This window comes from Protobothrops mucrosquamatus, unplaced genomic scaffold, assembly GCF_001527695.2.
Source record: "Protobothrops mucrosquamatus isolate PMUCROS unplaced genomic scaffold, P.Mucros_1.0 scaffold_50, whole genome shotgun sequence".
NCBI lineage: Eukaryota > Metazoa > Chordata > Lepidosauria > Squamata > Viperidae > Protobothrops > Protobothrops mucrosquamatus.
This window is the reverse complement of record NW_015386126.1, coordinates 1,200,362-1,220,689: the sequence shown is the minus strand read 5'-3', so window position 1 is coordinate 1,220,689 and position 20,328 is coordinate 1,200,362. Positions and strand designations below refer to the sequence as shown.

Below are 20,328 nucleotides of genomic sequence, written 5' to 3'. Positions count from 1 at the left end.
TCAAGAGAACATCGGAAGAGAGCCACTTGGTAGAAGAGGCCCCAGGATGATGTACAGCATCTTTTTAGAAAGCCTTGTAGGACCTGGATCCAAGCCCTGGCCCCCCATTTCTTGAGCAACCGTCATGTGACGGTGTTTGTGCGGTCTCTGAGGCCAGACACAAGGATTGGTGGTGATACTGCAGATAGATGTAGACCAGGGGTAGTCAACCTTGGCTCTTTTATGACTCGTGGACTTCAACTCCCAGAATTCTGGGAGTTGAAGTCCACGAGTCATAAAAGAGCCAAGGTTGACTACCCCTGATGTAGACAGTGGATTGTTTGGTAGGCAGGGGGCACGTGTGGAGCAGTTGGGCACCCGTTGCCGGTCAGCTCTTTCATCCCACCCTGTCAAACAGCCTAAACTGTGGGGGGCAAAATGCAGCATTTTAAGACGGGTTCTCAACCTCAGCATCTTGAAGCCCCCAGATCTTGAATATTGCTGAGGTTGAGGAACCTCAACATTGGATAATGTTCTCATGTGCTTCTGTTTGACGCTTGCTTGAAGGCCTCCAGGCCTCCAAATGCCTCATGAAGAAGAAGCAGGACTCTGTGGAGCACTGGAGAAATTTCTACATCCCGTAGCTTAGGAGTCTCCAAATTTGGCGATTTTAAAACTTGTGAACTTCAACAGCACATGCTAGCTGGGGAATTCTGGGAGTTGAAGTCCACAAGTCTTAAAAGTCACCGACTTTGGAGACCCCTGCTATAAGTGAAAAAGCCAGCATCCTCTAGCCAGGTTCCCTTTTCTCTTCTCCCCCCCCCCCCCCCCCCCCCCCCCCCCCGGCATATCTCCTTCTGCTAAACAACTCCAGATACTGGCAGAGTTAGTCTAGGGCACCACTGGCTTCCTGTAGACAGCACCTAAGCTGGCAATATTAGTCCTGCCAGCATAGCTACGTGAGCACCATGTATCTTCCTAGCCTTTAGCTCCATTCAGAAATGGTTTCCTACTGCAACTGGTTCTTTCTCTCTTTTTCCCTTTCCATTCCCTCTTCCCATGCCCTGTGCTTATTTCTCTGTGCAGTGTCCTTTTGAGGAAGGGATGTTGATGGCTGTATTGTTTCTTTTGCAAATGCCCATAAAGCAGGAGAGTCTGCAGGGTGGGTTCAAAAAAGTCAGGAGGGGGGGGCCACACAGGTGCAGTCAAAACCTGCATTTTTTGTGCGTGTTGCAAACAGGTGGCGCTTCAGTTGTGCTGTTGTGGCCTCCAACCTGACTTTTTTTGACCTTACCCAGCAGGCACCCTTGCCAATGGCTAATCTTTGAGTTATATGGGTTTTAATTTCTTTTGTTGCTGTTTTGTTCCGACTGTCAAAATGTGAAATATTGTACAAAGGCATTTTACCCTATTTATATACTGTAATGTTATTAAATAAAATGTATCTAAAGTAATTATTTGTACATGCAATATTGGGAAAAGGGCGGGTTTCAACTTGGTCAGTTGAAGCAGCTGGCTGAGACTTCCCAGAAGAGCATTGCAGTGTGAATCAGCTTTGCAAGCCACAACATCTGCACCGTCCTTGATTGGCACATTGAGTTGTGTGAACCGGACTTCTTTCAGCTTCTACCGGTATGGATGGCTCACTTCCAAGGTTTGTAAAACGTGGGTGCAACGAGACGGCAGGTGCTGTGAGCAGCGCAAACTGTAAACAGTAAACAAAACTAAACGTGCAACAGTGCTGTAAAATTCCGTTAGATTTATATAGACTTGCAACAAGTGACTATTAAAGGAAAAAAGGAAGTAATTTTATTTATTATTTTCCAATCCAAGACCAACCCAACCAACAAAACTTATATAGCAGTTAATAAATTATCCAAAAAAGAAAACTGAGGAAGGCACCAGCAGATTCCTGCAGGTTAAAACTATCAATAAGCATTTTGTCACCATTTTTGATCTATTTAGAAAGATTGTTTCAAGGGATAGTAGGGATCTTGGGAGAGAAGCAATTGGGATTATAAATTTAAATTTTCATTACGGGTGTTTTAATAGAATACAGGATGTAGTTTCCACCTCACTACATCTTGAAGATGTCCATACATCTTCAAGTGGGCAGAATTGGGAACACTGCTCTGAAGAAGGGATGTTTTTAGACCGATAATCTCCCCTGGGTCGGTGGTGTAGGGAAGGTTCCCCATGGAGGTACTTGGTCAATGCGTATCTACTCTTGACTCTTTAAGGGGCCTGCCAGCCCTCCCACTTTTGCCCTACTTGTGACTAATGCGTCATGCCAAGGTCTTACGTTGCCTTGCAGTGGAAGTGAAAGGTCTACAGCCCACGCAGTCAGCTCTTCTACCCAAAGACCAAGTGAGACCAGAAGATGGAGATGGTGGCAACTTGATGTAGGGCAGGGGTCTCCGACCTTGGCAACTTTTAAGACTTCAACCATGCTGGCTGGAGAATTCTGGAGAATTTTGGGAGTTAAAGTCCAGAAATCTTAAAGTTGCCAATGTTGGACACCTCTGACTTAGAGCATCACTGCCTTTTAGTCATTCCCAACCTTGTGGGCTGAGACGAGCAGACTAAACACTCCAAAGACTTTCTAGCTGTTCTTTCCCCACTCTCTCCCCCCCCCCCCCCCCCCTTTTTTNGTTCTTTCCCCCCCCCCCCCCCCCCCCCCCCCGGCTTTAGTTCACCAGCTTCACATGCGGAAGGCTCACTTCCTCAAAGCTGGTGAGACAGCAGCACCCATGTGTTCAGCCACCAGGGCGGGTGCCTTGCATGGCACATCTGTGGTTTTGCAGAGGAACACTCTAGAGAACATGGAGCTAAATGCAACCAAAGACCTACCAAAAATGAAGGTGACCCCACCAGGTTCTTCCTGTCTGTGAAATGAACTGAGGTCCGACTAACATCTGGAAGGTGAGGGAACTAACTTTGCACCACAAGAAAGCAAGAGAGAACTATCTGTATGTCACAGAGGATCCCACGCTGTGTAGGCGGAAGTTGTTGGCAAACCAACGAGACTTTGCTTTTCTCAAGAAAGCTCAAAGCGTCAACTGAAAAACATCTCTCCGGTGCTATACTCTGGAGCAGGAAAAAGGACCCACACTACGGGCCCCTGTGTGGATGCAAACCTTACAGCTGGAGCCGGGATGTCTCTCAAATTTCCTCGTCACTGGGATTTCCATCTGAAGAGGGATGTGTCCAAAATAGGTATTCTCTTATTTTAAAAAATGAGTCAAGGAGTAGCCCTAGACATTGTCCTCGGGTTCAGTGTGTAAAGGCTGTGAAAATGTGGAGTTGCTCCCTTTCCAGGCTGTGTAGAGATTTAAACCCAGGTGAGCTACTCAAGGCTTTCCTCTCCTCCTTCCACAGTCTGCCTCTTGTGGGTCTCAGGGCTGGTTTGGGTTTTGAAAGGCTTCTGCTGAGGTCCAGCCCTCCTCCTAGCAATAGGCAAATGTTGCCCCTTGAGACAAAGAGCTGTATCTAGTGATAGGCCAATTTAGGCTCTGATTTAAATGCATCACCCAGTTGAGCTCAGTTCTTTTGCAGTTCCGTATTGCAGGCAGGTGGTTTTGCTCTTGCGAGGTCTTGCTCTGGCTTTTGACTTCATGCAGATTTAGAATCTGTGGGATTCCAGCGTTCCTTTCTCACAAGCTGGAAGGAGCCATTTCCCCACCCCCACCCTTCTGTGATGCCCACTTGGCAGAAAAACAGCCAGAGGGCTCTTGGTGGCACCATCCAAGCCCATCAAATCATTATTTTCTTGTCTTGTCTTGCCAAGAAAGAACCCCCATCCACCCTCACCCTGCAAGGTTGACTGCATCCATTTTTTTTTCAACCACTTTTCAGACTGTGTCAAATAAGGGAAGGTGTATTGAAACAGGAGGGGAATCTGCAGTTAGGGCGATCTTGCTTGGAGGCTGAAGTTTCTGGTGGATCAATCATTTGTGCCATAGCATCTCTGTTGAATTAGTGTTCCCGTTGAGCCAGCAAAATCTCCATTTTTGAAGGTGTCAACATCAAGCGCATTTTTTGTTTTGAGCAGTTAAGTCAAAATCTCTGGCCCTCAATGCCTTCTGATGCCATTTCAATGAGTCTTCAAGAAAAGGGACACAGCAGGAATGGTCCTGCAGGAAACAGGTTCTATGAGTGCTGATCTTGTAAGTTGCTTTCCCCAAGGATCCCTGCTGTACTAGGTCTTAGCACCTGCCAGTGGACAGGATCTGATCATGAGCACTTTGTGATTCAAGAGGCATTTTAGCTCACTGTTCCTCAGCCTAGCAGGGAAGGCTCTGCTCTGCTTCCAAGAACCTTCTGGAGAAGTTAGAGGTTTCATGGTCAAGCATTGTTGACTTACCGTTCTCTAACACCTTCCCTTTTCCCTCCAACTTCCCCTCCCATTTTCATTTTCTCTCCCCCTCCAACCCTCCAGGGCAGCGTTTCTCCTCATCATTTAGAGAAGAAATACATGTGATCTTCATTTTACTACTTGAGGTCTTTTGCTCTCCTTGTACTTTTTTCTAAATAAAGATTTTTGTACTGTTGCAAAAGTTGGAATTCCCCACACTTGCAAATTCCCCTGCTTTAATGTGATTGGGAGTTTTTACATAGCTCCATCTAGGAGAAAACTAACCGGTAAGTTGTAGATTAGTGCAGTTTTACACTATGGTTTTGAAAGGCAATGAACTAGGAGAATAAATCTATGTAGAAAGAATATTGTGATTCCTTAAATCAAAAGTGGTTAGTTTTCAGGTTTAAATCACCTGTGACCATTGGACTATTTCAAAGGTTTTCTGCAAAAGCCCACTTCAGATTTATGATGAAATAATATATTGTTGAAAGGAAAATCTTCATCAGGGTCCAGTCCAAGCCAGGAATAAACAAAATGGAGACTGCTTTAGAAAGAAGATTGTAGTTTATTGAAGAGCAGGACCACAAGACATGAGACTCTGGAGCAGCTGACCACATGTTGCTGGGAGTGGTGGGTTTTTATACCTTCTTGGGCTTTTGTGTTTGGAGTTGTTCTTCCTGTCCCTATAGCATGAACTTTGACCTGAGTTTTTGTGCATGTCCTTTTGGTATTTTGATGGTGGTGGGTTAATCCTATTATGCCCTAAAGGTCATGTCTTTAGAGTTTGTAGATTTTAGGGGTCTTTGTCTTTCTAATCACATCAGCTTCTAGCTTCCAACCTTCCTGAATAGGATTATCAAATCTGCATTTCTAAAAGCTGGCCTGTTTGGTTTCTGCTTGGGGGAGGGAGACTTGGGGCTGTCTTTGCTTAAGATTTTTCATTATTCCTTTGGGGAAGTATAATATTCTGCTTTTTAATATTCCCCAAAATATTTCTTTCTTGGGGGGGGGAGTGTTGTCCTCCTACAATATCTTTGCATACAATCCATTAATCCCCTCTAAGATGCTTTGCAAAACTCTTGTAAAAGGTTCAGATTTTAAACACCCAGGGGTAGACATTTGAGCTTTGTTGCGGCATTTTCTACAGCAGGAGAGGGAAATCAAAATGCGACATAGCCTTTACAAGTTCAGACTCTTTCAACATGACTATTGTAATCTATTTTGGGCTCTTCAACTCCTCTTCCAATCATAAAACTTGAAATCAGTGTTACAGATTTTCACATGTTGAAAGTGAAAGAAAAAGCAATCCTATCTCTGGAGCATAAAACAACAGCCGGAAGTCTCTGCTTCTTCTTTTATATGTGATGCAGCTCCATGTCTTCTGCATTTGCCCCCTGTTGACTGGAGCCTAAATCCAGAAAACATGGTCTGTGGCCTCCTGTGCGCAGAAGACCAGCAAGCCGACCCTAAGGCAAATACGACTGAAGTTTTAAGACTTAAATTTTTAAAGACTTTTTAACTTTTTAAGATTTTTAAGTCTTTGGAAATCCAAAAAGAAATGGTTCACCTCTGTTTTGGCAACCTTATTCAATAAAAATATAAAAAATAAAGGAAAAAAATAAAAAAGAGAAACCGATAACTTGACTTTATGGAGATTTCCATGTAGAACTTGCCAACAGTACGGACCCGGGATGCTGCTGCCTTCTTTCAATCTCAGAGTCTGGTGATCCCCATTTTCAAGAAGTGTGTTGTTTGCACTAAACTCCTCAAAGAAATGAGATGAATCAAAATGGAAAGAGGCAAAACCTTTTTTAAAAAAAAAAATTCACACCCTCCATTTCCTCCTGCCTCACCCACCAGCAGCCAACAGAGAGCACTCAGGAACACATTTTAGATTTCTTTAGAGACCCCCTGGATTTTTCTTGCTTGAGAAGAGTTATTATATAGGGTTTCAGGAAGGGATTTATTTGGCTGGATCTGAACTGAACTCAGCTGGAGTGAAATGGCAGCATTTGGGGCAAAACTGAATTCTTCCACACAGCCAGCTGAAGTTCTGAGCTGCTACACCACAAGTTCCCCAGAAGTTTCATTTCCACCTAATTTCCTCTTGCAACAAGTTTGTCTGCCAGTCTATGCAGAGAGCGAAAGTCAATGAGCAGCGGAAACTTTAGGTTTGTTGCAGGGTGTGTGTGTGTGTGTGTGTGTGTGGCAGCTGGAAGGCTCAAAGAGACAACCGTAGATGGCAAATCATAGCAGTGTGATAAAAACTGATCGTGTGGCTGTGTTTACTGTAGAGGCCTCCCTTGTGTCAAAAATGGAAGAACCAGCTCTCCAGTGGCCAGCAGCAGCAGCCAGAGGAGGGTCACAGTGGCAAAATTAAAGCCTTTCTTCTTTTGAACTTTTAATAACTATCAACCAAGGTGCCTTAATGCTTACGTTTATCGTTTAATTTTCTATGGAGATTCTCAACCATCCAGGCCATTCTTGCTTTTTTTCCCTTCAAAACATTTTGCTTCTCATCCAGAACTGAAGAAGCTTCTTGGTTGAGAAAGGAAACATTTTCAAGGAAAAAGGTAAGGAAGTCCAGTTGCCTTTGGAAAAGCACCTTTGGGATAACCAAGACCTGGACGATTGGGAACCTCCATAGACTTTTGAAAGGTTGCAGAAATGGCAGCAACTAGATTTTAAGTTTATCCATTAATTCTAAGGATGGCTAGGATGAGGGACTCCCGAATTCTCTTGCCAATAACTGTTTTGTGTACTTTGGAAGTAGCCAAGGTGCTGTTCTTCCAAGCCGATTTCACATTCTAGAAAGGCCATAATAATTTGCAAAGAACTTAGGAAAGAGATGGGATCAACGGGAGACCTCTGTTGCAAGCAACGGACAACTTTGATTCTAGCACTGAGGCTTTCTTGGGTTCTTGCTGCTCTTTGGCATGGTAATCAAATGTCTGCAAGATGAAAGCCAATCTCAAAGGACACTAAGACCCCCAGCAGTTCAGACATGAGCCTTCTGCTCTATTGCAACTGAGGTTTTGCATAAGTTGGAAGGTCCCCAGCTCTGCCCTTTCTTGAACACCCTGAACACCCACCCTGACTAAAATGACTTTCCGATGTAGGCAGTTCCCACCCATGGACTTTAGATGACGTGCCCATTTTTTCATCTCCCTCTTCTGTTTCTTTGCTGTTTATATTTTTGCTCTTGTAGGACTTCTGTTTTTCCCCAAGGTGTGTTTTCATCAAGATATTGCTCTTTGAAAACTAACCGTGCAGCGTATAAGATCTAAAATAGGTGAAGAATTCTATCTTTTCCTTGAGGACAGCTTATAAATGCAGTAGGAACAGTCCAGGCATTTTCGGTGTATTCCACCCACACAACACGTACTTCTTGCTCCGTGTTTGCGCAAACGAGGGTCCCCTGGGTTCCTCTGCAGATTTAATGACAAAAAGAAGATGCCTTATGTTCTTATTTGTAAAGCACACCGCCCACGCAGGAAAAAGGAAGTCCACTCTGAGAAAGAGCTTCCTTTGAAGGAAACTCCTTGCCACAGGCAGTGGGCTTAGCAAAGCAAAAAACCAGCTTTGCTCTCTGGGTCTGGCTCTGGAGACCCAATGGCAGATTTTCCTATCGAGGAAGCCTCATGTGCTTCTGGGCCGGACGTCGTCCCTTGATTGTCCTCTGCTTGTTCTTCTGGTGCTGCTCTTTCTTCTGGGCTCACATTGCACTTCTCCCCCTAGTTCGCTCGCAGAGCATGATGGCTGTTGATGCAAAAGGCTCCAGCACTTGGCTTCAGCCCCCCAATCCTCTGGAGCGCCCCTTGAAAGCCGGCTGGCTGAAGAAGCAGCGATCCATTGTCAAGAACTGGCAGCAGAGATACTTCGTGCTGAAGGGGCAACACCTGTATTATTACAAGGAAGAGGAAGATCTGAAGCCTCAGGTAACATTAGGGAGGAGGAGGAGGAGGAGGATTCTTGACGTTGGTGCATATTTATGCTGCTGGGGCGATGGGAGAGATGGAAAGGCTGAGGGGGGGGGAAAGGGTTTGGAATCACTGAAAATGCATAGAAATGCACCTTCTACCTTCTGCAGAGGAGGCCAATAAAGTTCTCGTAAGCCAGGAAAAGTATAGAGGGACCTTGAATCGCAACCTCCTACTTCAATTCTAGTTCAGTTTGAAAGAAGAATTGCTGGTTTTTAGCATTGTGGGTGGCCAATTACCGATTGTAAGGAGTTGGAAAGGAAAGAATGCAGGAGAAAGAATTTGATGGGCTGCTCTAATTCTTAGAGCTTTCAAGGCATTTTGCTCTTGCACCAACTCCAGAGAGTTGAAGAAATCACATTTCAGAAGTCTCGACAATGTTGTCTATGTTTTCTATTTTCTGGAGGCAACTTCTGGTCAAAGGAAGAGCTGGCCCATCTCTTTACGAAAGAGCTCCTCAAATGTCTAGTGTTTGTAGAGGATGATTTATCTATGATAAAGTTTCATCCTTCGGCTTAAGAAGGTTCTGGGCTACATCCAGGGTGCAATATTTAGTCAGATTTTTGGAACTGAGATTCATGATCATGCCATTTATTCTCAGTTGATGTTCTCCATGCTACTGGTTGATTCTAGGTTTGGCCTAGCCCTAGACAATCAATTAAGCAAGCTCTGTTGCCCGGGTCTTTTCTTGCAGACTATGCCAAGCATTTGGGCTTCTGAAGTGGAGTTCTGAAATGTAACGAACAAAGTTTCAGTGTTTGAATATCTCATTCTTTCACCGTGATAACCAAAAGCTTGTGACTCTGAAAACAGAGAAGGGGATGGGCACTGGAGTCTGTTCCCTCTCACAAGGAAATGAACCTTTAATTTGAAACGGGCACAAATGCATGCTGTTTGTAACAAAAAGGCCAAAGCCTTTTATTTCTGCACTCCAACATCTTTTTTAAAACATTTAGTGGATCTTTCTGCATTCCCACGATTGCAAGACAAGATCTGTACCCCTTTCTAAAGAGTCACTCTGTGAAGATCCTACCTACCTGGTTTACCCAACCATTCAGTGAAAACTGAATGGTACTGCATTCTAACCACTGTGCCACCACTAGTTTGCATAATTAAGTCAATTCATTTGGAGTCTAGCAGGACCATCCTAATCTGATCCTTATCTTTTTCTTCTCTAATGACCTATACCAGGGGTAGGCAACCTTGGCTCTTTTATGACTCCTGGACTTCAACTCCCAGAATTCCTGAGTCAGCATAGCTGACTCAGGAATTCTGGGAGTTGAAGTCCAGGAGTCATAAAAGAGCCAAGGTTGCCTACCCCTGACCTATACCTTTTCTGGATGGAGGGCAGCTTTCTCAAAAGCTGCTCTTCCTTGATGCCATCCTTACTCCCCTGACCCATGAGTGTTCACCTCTTGTCTCAGGAGAGCAACCAAGTGTTGAAGAACAGAGTCTGCTCAACAGTTGGCACCTCTAACCCAGGGTGCTGGAGGACTTCTTCTCTGCTCTGCTTGAGCATCCTGTTCTCCATCTCCCTCCCCCTCAATCTGCTTCCTGTCTGTAAATTTCCCTTCTCAGAAGTTCACCGGTGCTCTTGCTTTGCCACTGCAGTCCTGCCCCTCAGCTCTGCCACCCAACCCTGCCTGTTTCTGGTTTCCTACAGCTAGGGTAGCTCAACCGCTGCTGCTTTGCCTCCTGCTCTGGTCCATAAGAGCTTGCAAGGAACTTGAGTTTCCTCTGTTCTCAAGTCACAAGGCACATTCCTGGATTGCCCCATGACCGGCCTGATTCATGGGGTCAGCAGGCTCCTTTGTGGCTAAATAGAAAGGGCTGATTCTGGGACTTCCGGTTTTGCGCGGTAGTGACCGGTTGCTGACTTGAGGATTCTTAGCACCCTCGCGGCTAATTTTGCCCTGCCAGGGGACCCTGAATGGGTCTAAGTCGCCCCGGAGAGGCGATGAAGAAAGAAGGGTGCTCCAGCGATTCTGGAATGGTGGCAGCCGTTCTGTTCGACTTGGGGAAAGCCTTCCCTGAAAAGATATAAAAGGAAATCTGCAAGGAACGGTCCAACAAGTTGAGAGGGTGCCTTATTCCTAGTGCATGAAGCATCTTGTCTACCCCAAACGCTGGCAGTGTCCAGATGTTCACATGGATACAAGGTGTTGTCTTGATTTTCTTCCATGAGATGTGCCTTTATATGCTGGCAAATGGACATCACAAATCCATTCACACATCTTTCCTCAAAACTATCCAGCTGCCATTCCTTCATTTTCTCCTTTGTACGCAGCCCAGTGTTACCTTTGCTGTTTTTAATTAGCCTGCTCCACTCCTTGGACTGAACCCTGATGAAGATTTTTTCCTTCAACAATAGTTTCTTGTACATTGCAGAGGGTCAGACTAGGTGATCCTAGGTCCCTTCTGATACCCCAAATCTGATCCCATGTATTTGTTGCTAGATTTATATGTGGTATATTAACATTTAACCATTTTAAAGATTGGTTTAATACATTATACTCTTGGGCTTATTAGATGAATGTGAATTGTGAAATGCTTGCAGTGCATTATGTGTATAATATAATTATGTTTACTTTATAAAAGCAGAGATCACAGTATGGTGAAAGAATGGAGAGCCTTCTGTTTTTGATCTTTTGCAACCGTTTGGCTTTAGGGTTCATTACAACTTCAGGGCTGCACCATCAGAGAAGTGGCTTCTGGGTCCGATGAAGCTGGAAAATTTATCTTTGAAATCATCCCAGGTCAGTAACAGGGAACTGAATTGCACATTGAGCTAGTCCAGATGGACTAGCAAACACATGCTTGGATAAACCGTGATTAATTGCATGGATATGGAAACTGTGCTGAGCAGGACAGCTGACATAACCTTTCTCCTTCTTTGATGACAAAACAGTGGAAAATGATTTCTGTCCTTAGTGTATAATTCAGCAAACTATAATTGTGTGCATAATACGGTTTGTTGTGGTTTGTTTAACTATAAGTGCTTGCACAAGACATAGCTGTAAATCATGGTTTACTAACTACTAAGCCATAACTAAGAATTCTGAAGGGCTGTGAGAGACCAAGTGCTTTGTGGTTCCATCATTTGTCTTGCTATGGGAAAGAGAGAAACTATGGAATTATAGAAGTAGAAATTACTGTGTTGCTGATTATAAAATCAGAAATGAAAAGAATTAGAATAGAATAGAGCTGGAAGGGACCTTGAAGGTCTTCTAGTCAAGAAGGAGAACCTGTACCATCTCAGACAAGTGACCGTCCAGTCTCTTCTTAAAAACCTCCAATGATGGAGCACCCACAACGTCTGGAGGCAAGCTGTTCCACTGGTTAATTGTCCTCACTGTTAGGAACTTTCTCCTTAATTCCAAGTTGCTTCTCTCCTTGATCAGTTTCCAACCATGTTTTCTTGTCCTGCCCTCTGGTGCTTTGGAGAATAGTTTGACCCCCTCTTCTTTGTGGCAGCCCCTCAAATACTGGAATAACTGCTATCATGTCACCCCTATTTCTTCTTTTCTTTAGACTAGCCAAACCTGAGTCCTGCAGCCATTCTTCATATGTTTTAGTCTCCAGGCCTTTAATCATCTTAGTTGCTCTTCTCTGAACTGTTTCCAAGGTCTCAACATCTTTTTTGTAGTATGGTTAAAGCAGGAGACCCTATGCTATTCCAGACAAATGGCTATCTAATCTCTTCTTAAAAACACCCAGTGATGGAGCACACCTACAACTTCTGAAGGGAAGCCATTAATTGTTTCCACTGTCAGGAAATTTCTCCTTAGTTCTAGGCCCATCTATTCCGTGCGGCCGGCCTGGCGTAGTTTGATTATGTTTTAGTGGGGGTTTTGTATGGGGTACTTTTAGAGCAGGCCTGTTATTTAATTTAATTTTAGAACAGAAACTTGTGTATATTTATCGTGGTTTTTATTATCACCTGTTCACCGCCCTGAGTCCCGTAAGGGAGATAGGGCGGTATATAAATTCAATAATAATAATAATAATAATAATAATAATAATAATAATAATAATAATAATAATAATAATAATAAGTAGTAGTAGTAGTAGTAGTAGTAGTAGTAGTAGTAGTAGTAGTAGTTGGATCTCTCCTTGATAAGTTTCCATCCGTTACTTCTTGTCCTGGCTTTCTATCTTCCTCTTTCTTTATATCTCAACCATTTTTTTGTATTTATAAACACTTAGGCCCCTTCTTTAGAAAGTGTACTGTGCGGATTTTTTCTTGCTGTGAAATATATCTTAAAAGTCATCTGTTTCCCCCTGTTTACAGGGCTCTCAGCAGACCAAACTCGAAATGGACCAGACTCCTTTGTGCTCATGGCGAATTCTCAGGCTGACATGGAAGAATGGGTCAAGCTGCTCCGAAGAGTGGTTGGCTCCCCATTAGGAGGTAAGTACAACCAGAATTATATAGGGTACACCCAAATAACGTCTAGTCTGTGTCCATAATATCCACACCAACTGGACAGGCCAGAGAATGGATTGCTTTGGATTGCCAGGACAAGAATTTAGGGCAAAAATTTCCAGGGATGAAGTCAAGGGAAACGTTGAAAGTTAGGATCTCATACAAACGTTTAGGATTGCAAGGCATCTTTGCAGTACAATATCTGTCTCAAGGAGTCAGATGGGCTGATTTTGGAAATGTGTTTTGCATAAAATAGCAGGACCTGGTTAAAAGTAGCTACCTGGAAGAGGGCTTGATCTGACTTTTAACTTTTTTCAGGAAATGGGACTTAGTTTAATTCTTAGATTTCCTTTGAGCTTCTTCTGTGGTTCATTCCTGCTTTGTGGGGGAAAGCCTGAGAATTATTTTCTGCAACTCTCTGATTCATAAATAAGCTTGATACAAAGGGAGGATTGGAAAATTACAAACTTTAATCACGGCAGCATAGTCAGGGCCAGCCTGTGTGCTGCTTGCTTCATCTAGCAATAAATACAGATGGATGTTTATTTAGGGAGGGCATCAGCAGCCATCAAACAGGTAGAATGGGATGAGCTGGGAAGTGATTAAAGGACAGAATATCAAGCATAGAGGGACAACATTCAAACTCTCTGGTGCTTAATTTTCCTTTCTGCCCTAATAGATTATGTGGCTTCTACATTTAGTGGGTTCGCCTGCCTCAATTTATCCTGTTTCTGGAATGGTATGCTATGGAATGGAATGGAGCTGCCAAAAATGCCAATGCAGTCCTAGGCTGCATCAATAGAGGGATAGTATCAAGACTAGAGGATTCCAGAATTTGATGATATTTAATTTTTTATTTTATTTAGTTATTTATTAGATTTTTATGCTGCCCATCTCACTGATATAATGGCTCTGGGCAGCTTACAACATACTTTTATTATTTCACTATTAGTATACTTGAAATTTTTAACAGGGCTTCATATAAGGATTTGGTCTGCAGAATTGAAAAAGTATTTGAAAACTCCTTCCTTCCTTCCTTCCTTCCTTCCTTCCTTCCTTCCTTCCTTCCTTCCTTCCTTCCTTCCTTCCTTCCTTCCTTCCTTCCTTCCTTCCTTCCTTCCTTCCTTCCTTCCTTCCTTCCTTTCTTCCAGTGGTCTTTGGACAACAGCTGGGGGACACCATGATGTATGAACAGAGATTTGGACAGCACCAGGTTCCCATCTTGGTGGAGAAGTGTGCAGAATTCATCAGGAAGAACGGACTGATGGAAGAGGGCGTTTTCCGACTCCCTGGCCAAGACAATTTGGTGAAGAAACTGCGGGATGCATTTGATGCTGGCGAGAGACCCTCATTTGACCAGTAGGTGGCGCATTTCTCAAGCTTATGATGGTCGCTGTGTCCCCCCCCACACACGTGATCCCCTTTTGCAACCTTCTGACAAGCAAAGTCAATGGGGAAGCCAGATTCACTTAACAACCGTGTTACTAATTTAACAACTGCAGTGATTCACTTAACAACTGTGAAAAGAAAGGTCATAAAATGGGGCAAAACTCACAACAAATGTCTTGCTTAGCTACAGAAATTGTGATCGTAAGTTGAGGACTACCTGTAGATTAAAATGGAACAATTACTTCCTGCAATGTCTGACTCATTCTATTTTTATTTTTTTACAGAGATACAGATGTGCACACTGTGGCTTCTTTGCTCAAACTATACCTACGAGAACTGCCTGAGCCGGTCATCCCTTGGAGCCAGTACGAGGGTTTTCTCTTGTGTGGTCAGCTTCTAACGTCTGAGGAAGGCAAGGTATTAAAATCACACAGACTTCTCAAAATGCGACTGATGATCCTCCTGAAATGGTTCCTCCCACTCTGATAATGTCATGGGATCGCCCACCACGGGGTCCCAGAGAGAGGCCAAAGTCCATCTCCCCATCGCTCCAGCTTGGCCACAGGTTGAACTCTAGTAATTTAAATAAAGTGGAATTTCATGGCAGCCATCGGTGCATATCATGTGACAATTAAAAACCATCCTTGTATTCTTCTAGGGTCACCCACAGCTAGTGAAGCAGCTGGCACATTTACCCCAGGACAACTATAACCTTCTCAGTTACATCTGCCGGTAGGTTCTTCTTTAAAAACTTTGCTGTTTTCAACCAAAGAGCAAAACACGGGTTCATAATGGGCTGTTGATTTAGGTTAGGTTTCTGCTTCTTGCCCCAGTTTCTATCCCTTTCTTATTTGTTCCTCCCTTGCAAGTTATGTGCATCCAGGCAATGACATGGACTCTTGATTTCAATTCTAACAGATTCCTGCATGAAGTCCAGCAGAGTTCCGACACCAACAAGATGAGTGTGGAGAATCTGGCAACTGTGTTTGGTGTGAACCTCATCCGACCCCAGATGGAAGATCCAGTGACTATTATGAGAGGTGAAACTGGAACTCCATCCAGCCACCTCCTTCTCTGTCGTCCCCTTTTTCTGTTGCCCTCCATCTTTCCCAGCATTAGGCTCTTCTCCGGTGAATCCTTCCTTCTCATTAGGTGGCCAAAGTATTTGAGTTTCAACTTCAGGATCTGGCCTTCTAAAGAGCAGTCGGGGTTGATCTCCTCTAGGACTGACCGGAAGTCAAGGACTACCTGTAACCTAAAACTTTGGGTAGCACAATCCACCTTTGGGAGATCTCCTTCCATAACCAGTTTCTCCAGACTGGCCAGAGGGGTTGTTCCCCGCTCTCAGAAGCCTGACTAGGGGAACTGAAGCTGTGAGCCTCTTCCATTTACATGCCAGCTCTGTTGTGTGTTAAAAGCAATGCCTGTTGTGCTTTCCTCGTTTCTCCTGCAGGGACTCCCCAGATCCAGAAAGTGATGACGACCATGATCAGTGACCACGAGAAGCTCTTTCCAGCAGCCAAGGATGTGAGGCCTCCTCCGCCTCCCTCAGAAAGCAGCTCCAAGAAAGCTCCAGTGCTACGCAGCTCCGTTGGCTGGGATGCTGTACAAAGGCCATCGATGGCCTGGAAGGAGAATAGGAGCCTGCTGCAAATTGTGAGTGTCCGCCCGGCTTTTTCATCCTGCGGTTCACCTGGGTGAGGGCATCTGCCCATGTAAGCAAAAACGTCATTTTGTACCCGATTGAAGTCATGTACAAATTAAAAACCCCTTATTTCTGAGATTTCAGTTCCTGCATTTGGCCTACAGGTGGCGCTCAAAGAAGCTAGCAAAAATAAGAATGGTGAAATCAAGCTACTATTTTATAACTGCTTGGAGCATGAAAACTTAAGACACCCACAGCCCCTGAAGCCCTGCCTCCAAATAAACCTAAATAAACAAATATGTTTCAACTGACTGGTGCAAAAATAACAAAGGAAGCTAGTTGGGTATAGGTTTCCATGGACATGTCTGGAAAAAAAAAGTTTTTAATGCCACATCCTCTTGGTGTTGCCCTTGAGTCCTCGCAAGGCAGCTTAAAGTCACCTTTAGCTGTTGGCCATTTTAAGATAAAGTTCGCTTCCCTTTTGATACAGTTTTGGCCACAGATACGGTTGAACTGGCTCCGTCAACAGTGGATTTTGAATGGGATTTCCCAGCTCCCAATGGCAACTTGAGACTACTTCACTTGCTTTGCTTCCCATCCAAGAAGCTTCTTCAGTTCTAACTGACTAGTGGGGAATGGAAGGATTTAAAGGGATAGTTGCGGGAGTGATTAGATGCCCCTTTGGTGTTAAACGTAGACAGCCTCTTCCATAAGTGTCAATTGGGGCATGAAAATCAGCCGGGCTGCTTTGTTGTGTCTTAATAGGGCTTCATATTCTCTCATATTCTTGGTTTTACTTTCAGAAAGATGATCTCGAAGCTTCTAGCTCTGAATTAAGTGATGGTTTGGCTCCATCAGCAGAAGATAAAGAAGAACCTCAGTCTAGGGATGCTCTGGAGACACGGACTGCGCGGAAGAGGACTCAGACACTTCCAAACAGGAAATGCTTTGAGAGCTTTTCTTCCAACAGGCGAAACCAAAACATGGACAAAACAGACATTTTCAGTAGCAACTTTTGGTCATCCTCATCCTCTTCCTCTTCCTCCATGGTCCAGCCCAGTCCTAATTGTCCCTCAGGAGGTCACAAAAGAACTTTGTCTCATGGAATTTCTAAACTTTTCGGCTTCACACAAGCCTCAGACTCTGGCAGTCTACGCAGTTTGGGGCAGGGTCCTACAAGGGAGGCTGACAACAGTTCTTCAGGCCAACTAAGAGAGGAGTTTGGACCATGTTTACAAATGAATGACTCTCCCAGGTCTAAAGAAAATGGCACTACGATTCTGGAGCTCTCATTTGAGGAAGACAACTTATATCCAGAAGACCCTGAACTGCTTAGGAAGATGATTGCGGAGCTGAAACAGGAGCTGATGGCACAGAAAAACAGCCATGAGGAGCAAATTAGAAGGTAATTAGAATCAACCTTGGTTGATTCCGTTTCTTTCTCCAACCAACTAGCTCTACAGGTAGACCTCAACATATGACTGTTCATTTAATGACCATTCAAATTTATGACAATGCTGAAAAAAGGGCAGGCATTTTGGTGCAGGGTCTTAATTTGGATTCCAGTAGGGAACAAGTTCTGGACTCCAGGGCTCTTCCAAGTCTATCATCCCATCCCAGCCAACTGGTCGTCCATGCATCTCTTTAGGGCAGCGCCCCCCAACCGTTTCTATACCCCGCCCCCCTAGAATACTTCTGATATATTCTCACACCCCTTACAAAAAGTTCGAAATAACAGCAACGAATTATGCATATACACTATAATTTTGAAAATCCAAGTTTTTGCACCCCCTGGAATATCATCTCGCACCCCCAGGGGCTGCAAGCACCTCCGGTTGGGAACCCCTGCTTTAGAGATTGGGAAGAAGTTGTTTCTAAAAGTGACTTCTTGCATCCTTCCCCATTCTGTGCCTTGGCAATGCTGGCTGGGAATTATAGGAGCTGTAGCCTAATTCATTTGCAAGGTGCTGTATTTGGGATACTCTATGTTCAACCAAACCTGAGTTACAACTTTGGACAGAGATTTTAGTGAATTGCTGCTTGTTTTAGCACAGAAGGAAACCATGGTTTATGTGGGAAACTAGGCCTGACTCATCAGTATCACTCATCAGTATCATGTTTCTTCTCTGAAGAAATGGACAGGACCCATGTAGCATTCAGAGAAGACTGGTTCACACATCATGCAAAGCCACAATGTGGTTTGGTTTCAGCTTAGCAGAACCTGTGGCTCCACAGTCATTATAATGTATATGTAAATCAAGCCACTGTGGGCAGGTTCAACAAACCATGGTTTAAAAATTCCACTTTAACATTATATGTGAACCAGATAATTCAGTGACCTAATGCAATGTAAGAGAGATGTCATTCATTTCACTAATGTGTGTGTGTGTGCTTGCAATATGTGAGGGCATGATATTAAACAAGAGTGTAAGATTAGTATATTACGTTTTGCAGAGGCAGCAAAACTGGATGCACTGAAAATTAGAGATTTTAAATGCCATGTTTTGTTGTGCATTTTGCCGGTGTTGTCAGAATGGGTCCCCATTGCCCAATTCCACTTGAGAATCATTATGCCATCTAGGTCCAAGACCCAGGAGGTGACATTCTATGAGTCAAATTGTCTACTGAGCACGGGTGGTGGCCCCAGCTTTTCTGCCTCTGTCCTCCTCTCCACACAGGAGTAAGGGACTCGCTCCTTTGAATCCTGGTTTGATATCCTTTGCTGTTCCTTTTGCAGCCTTGAGAAGGAAAACTTTGAAGTCTGGACCAAAGTGGTGAGGCTTAATAAACAGATTGAAGAAGAAAAGGCTAAATCTGCAGAGTTGGAATCTGAGCTCCAGAACCTTAAACATTCCAGGGAGGTCAACGAGGAGAACCAACACCACGAAGACTTGTTGAAGTCCACCGGTCAGTTGCCCACAAGAATTGAGCAGAGGACAGAGTGTGCAAGCCAGCTGTGATTCCTTTCTGTCAAAGGACTGTTGCACTTACACTTGTGTAAGTCGGTACAGAACCCCTGGCGGGTTCACCAAGATGGTTGCTTCTGGCGGCTCTGTGTATAATACTTTTTCAATTGAGAAATTTTATTCCCGTTTATGAATGATAAAAACAAAAACAAAGGTGTCTTAAATAAGTAAACTTTATGTTTTTCTGTTCTGTTCTTTGCATTCCGTATGATCTCTGTTTCTGGCAGTGCAGTGCAGAGTTCAGACCTTTCATAATCCTTCCAGACATTTTTTGGCCCTGTGACCCTGCTTGATAGAACCAGCCACTGAGTGGGCTCAGAAGAGAAAAATATAAGGAAGCTATTTTGGCATCTGACTGGCCTGAGATTTGCAAGGGAGAAACAGTGATAAATCCACTCCAGCTTTTACGTGCTCCGCCATTTGTGATCATTTATGGTTATACAGGTGGTTCTTGGATGCCAAAATGACATTGGTGGTTTGGCGTTAGAACTCTTGGTTAGGTTGTAATTGGGGTGCCGTCTGTTTTCCCTTTCCAGAAAGTAAGCTGTCTTGAGCTGCTCCTGCTTATCCTGACAGTGAGAACAATTAATCGATGGAACAGCTTGCCTACTGGAGTTGTGGGACTCCATCGCTAGAGGTCTTCAAGAAAAGATTGGACAGTTATTTGTCCGGGATGGAATAAGGTCTCCTGCCCTTGAGTAGGGGGTTGGACCAGAAGACCCCCAAAGTTCCTTCCAGCCCTAGAATTCTATGCTCTATGTTCTAAGCTGGCCAGGGAAAACATAAGTCCTATATCAAGCTCCAAGCTTGGTTCACGAAAGTGTCTTTGTATTTATCTTGGCAACAGTGCTGAAGTTCATCATTAGTTGAACACCCCTCAGAAGGATCAAACCAAAAAATAAGTGCTAGAAAATAGCAGCCTGATGTAACAGCCTCATGTATCTGATGCTTCTCCAGAATGATTTGAGAGGCAATAGAAATCTATAAACATCGAACCAGTTCAAGGGGGTTAGCAACGGCCCTCTGTGTGAGTGTTGGTTGTGGGCATTTGGTTCTGTTGAACACAGGAGCAGAAGATTTGACATCGAATGGCCAAGTTTGATTTCACATCTACTCCAAAGAGCATCCTGAATGTCTAGCAAATTGTCAGCACATATTCATCAATTCAAGGCATTATCTAGAAGTCATTTCACCAGTGCTTTGCCAATTCTCTCTTCTGAGATAGTTTTTTTAATTCAGTCTAAAGTCTTGCCATGTTCTAGTGGTGTTTCATTAAAGTATTAACTAGGACTAATCTGCTTAATTTTGGGGTTTTTTTAAAGATCAGGTCTAAAACTAGATCTAAATCTCAAACGTGACAACTTTAAGATGTGTGGACTTCAATTCCCAGAATTCCCCAGAATGTGGCTGGCTGGGGAATTCTGGGAGTTGAAGCCCACATATCTTAAAGATGCCAAGGTTGAGATACACTGGTCTAGATGCTATTTGGTGATAGCATTTAGGTTTGTCCACAAAACCACAAAAAGTTGAATAAGAATAGAGAGTAGCCTGGAATAGTATACAGTAGACCCACAGCTAAATCTGTT

General features: G+C 43.9%; 1 protein-coding gene across 1 annotated transcript; it reads left to right on the top strand.

The window, feature by feature from the left end:
- The first annotated feature begins 3,134 nt into the window (after window positions 1-3,134).
- ARHGAP25 (Rho GTPase activating protein 25) lies at window positions 3,135-18,914 on the top strand. The gene is made up of 12 exons (XM_015811296.1): window positions 3,135-3,195; window positions 8,075-8,274; window positions 10,985-11,072; window positions 12,608-12,727; window positions 13,894-14,101; window positions 14,416-14,548; window positions 14,790-14,863; window positions 15,050-15,171; window positions 15,585-15,787; window positions 15,941-15,974; window positions 16,542-17,181; window positions 18,514-18,914. Exons 1-12 carry the CDS (start codon window positions 3,135-3,137, stop codon window positions 18,734-18,736), a joined length of 2,106 nt encoding a protein of 701 aa, XP_015666782.1. The 3' UTR covers window positions 18,737-18,914.
- Window positions 18,915-20,328: the final 1,414 nt, after the last annotated feature.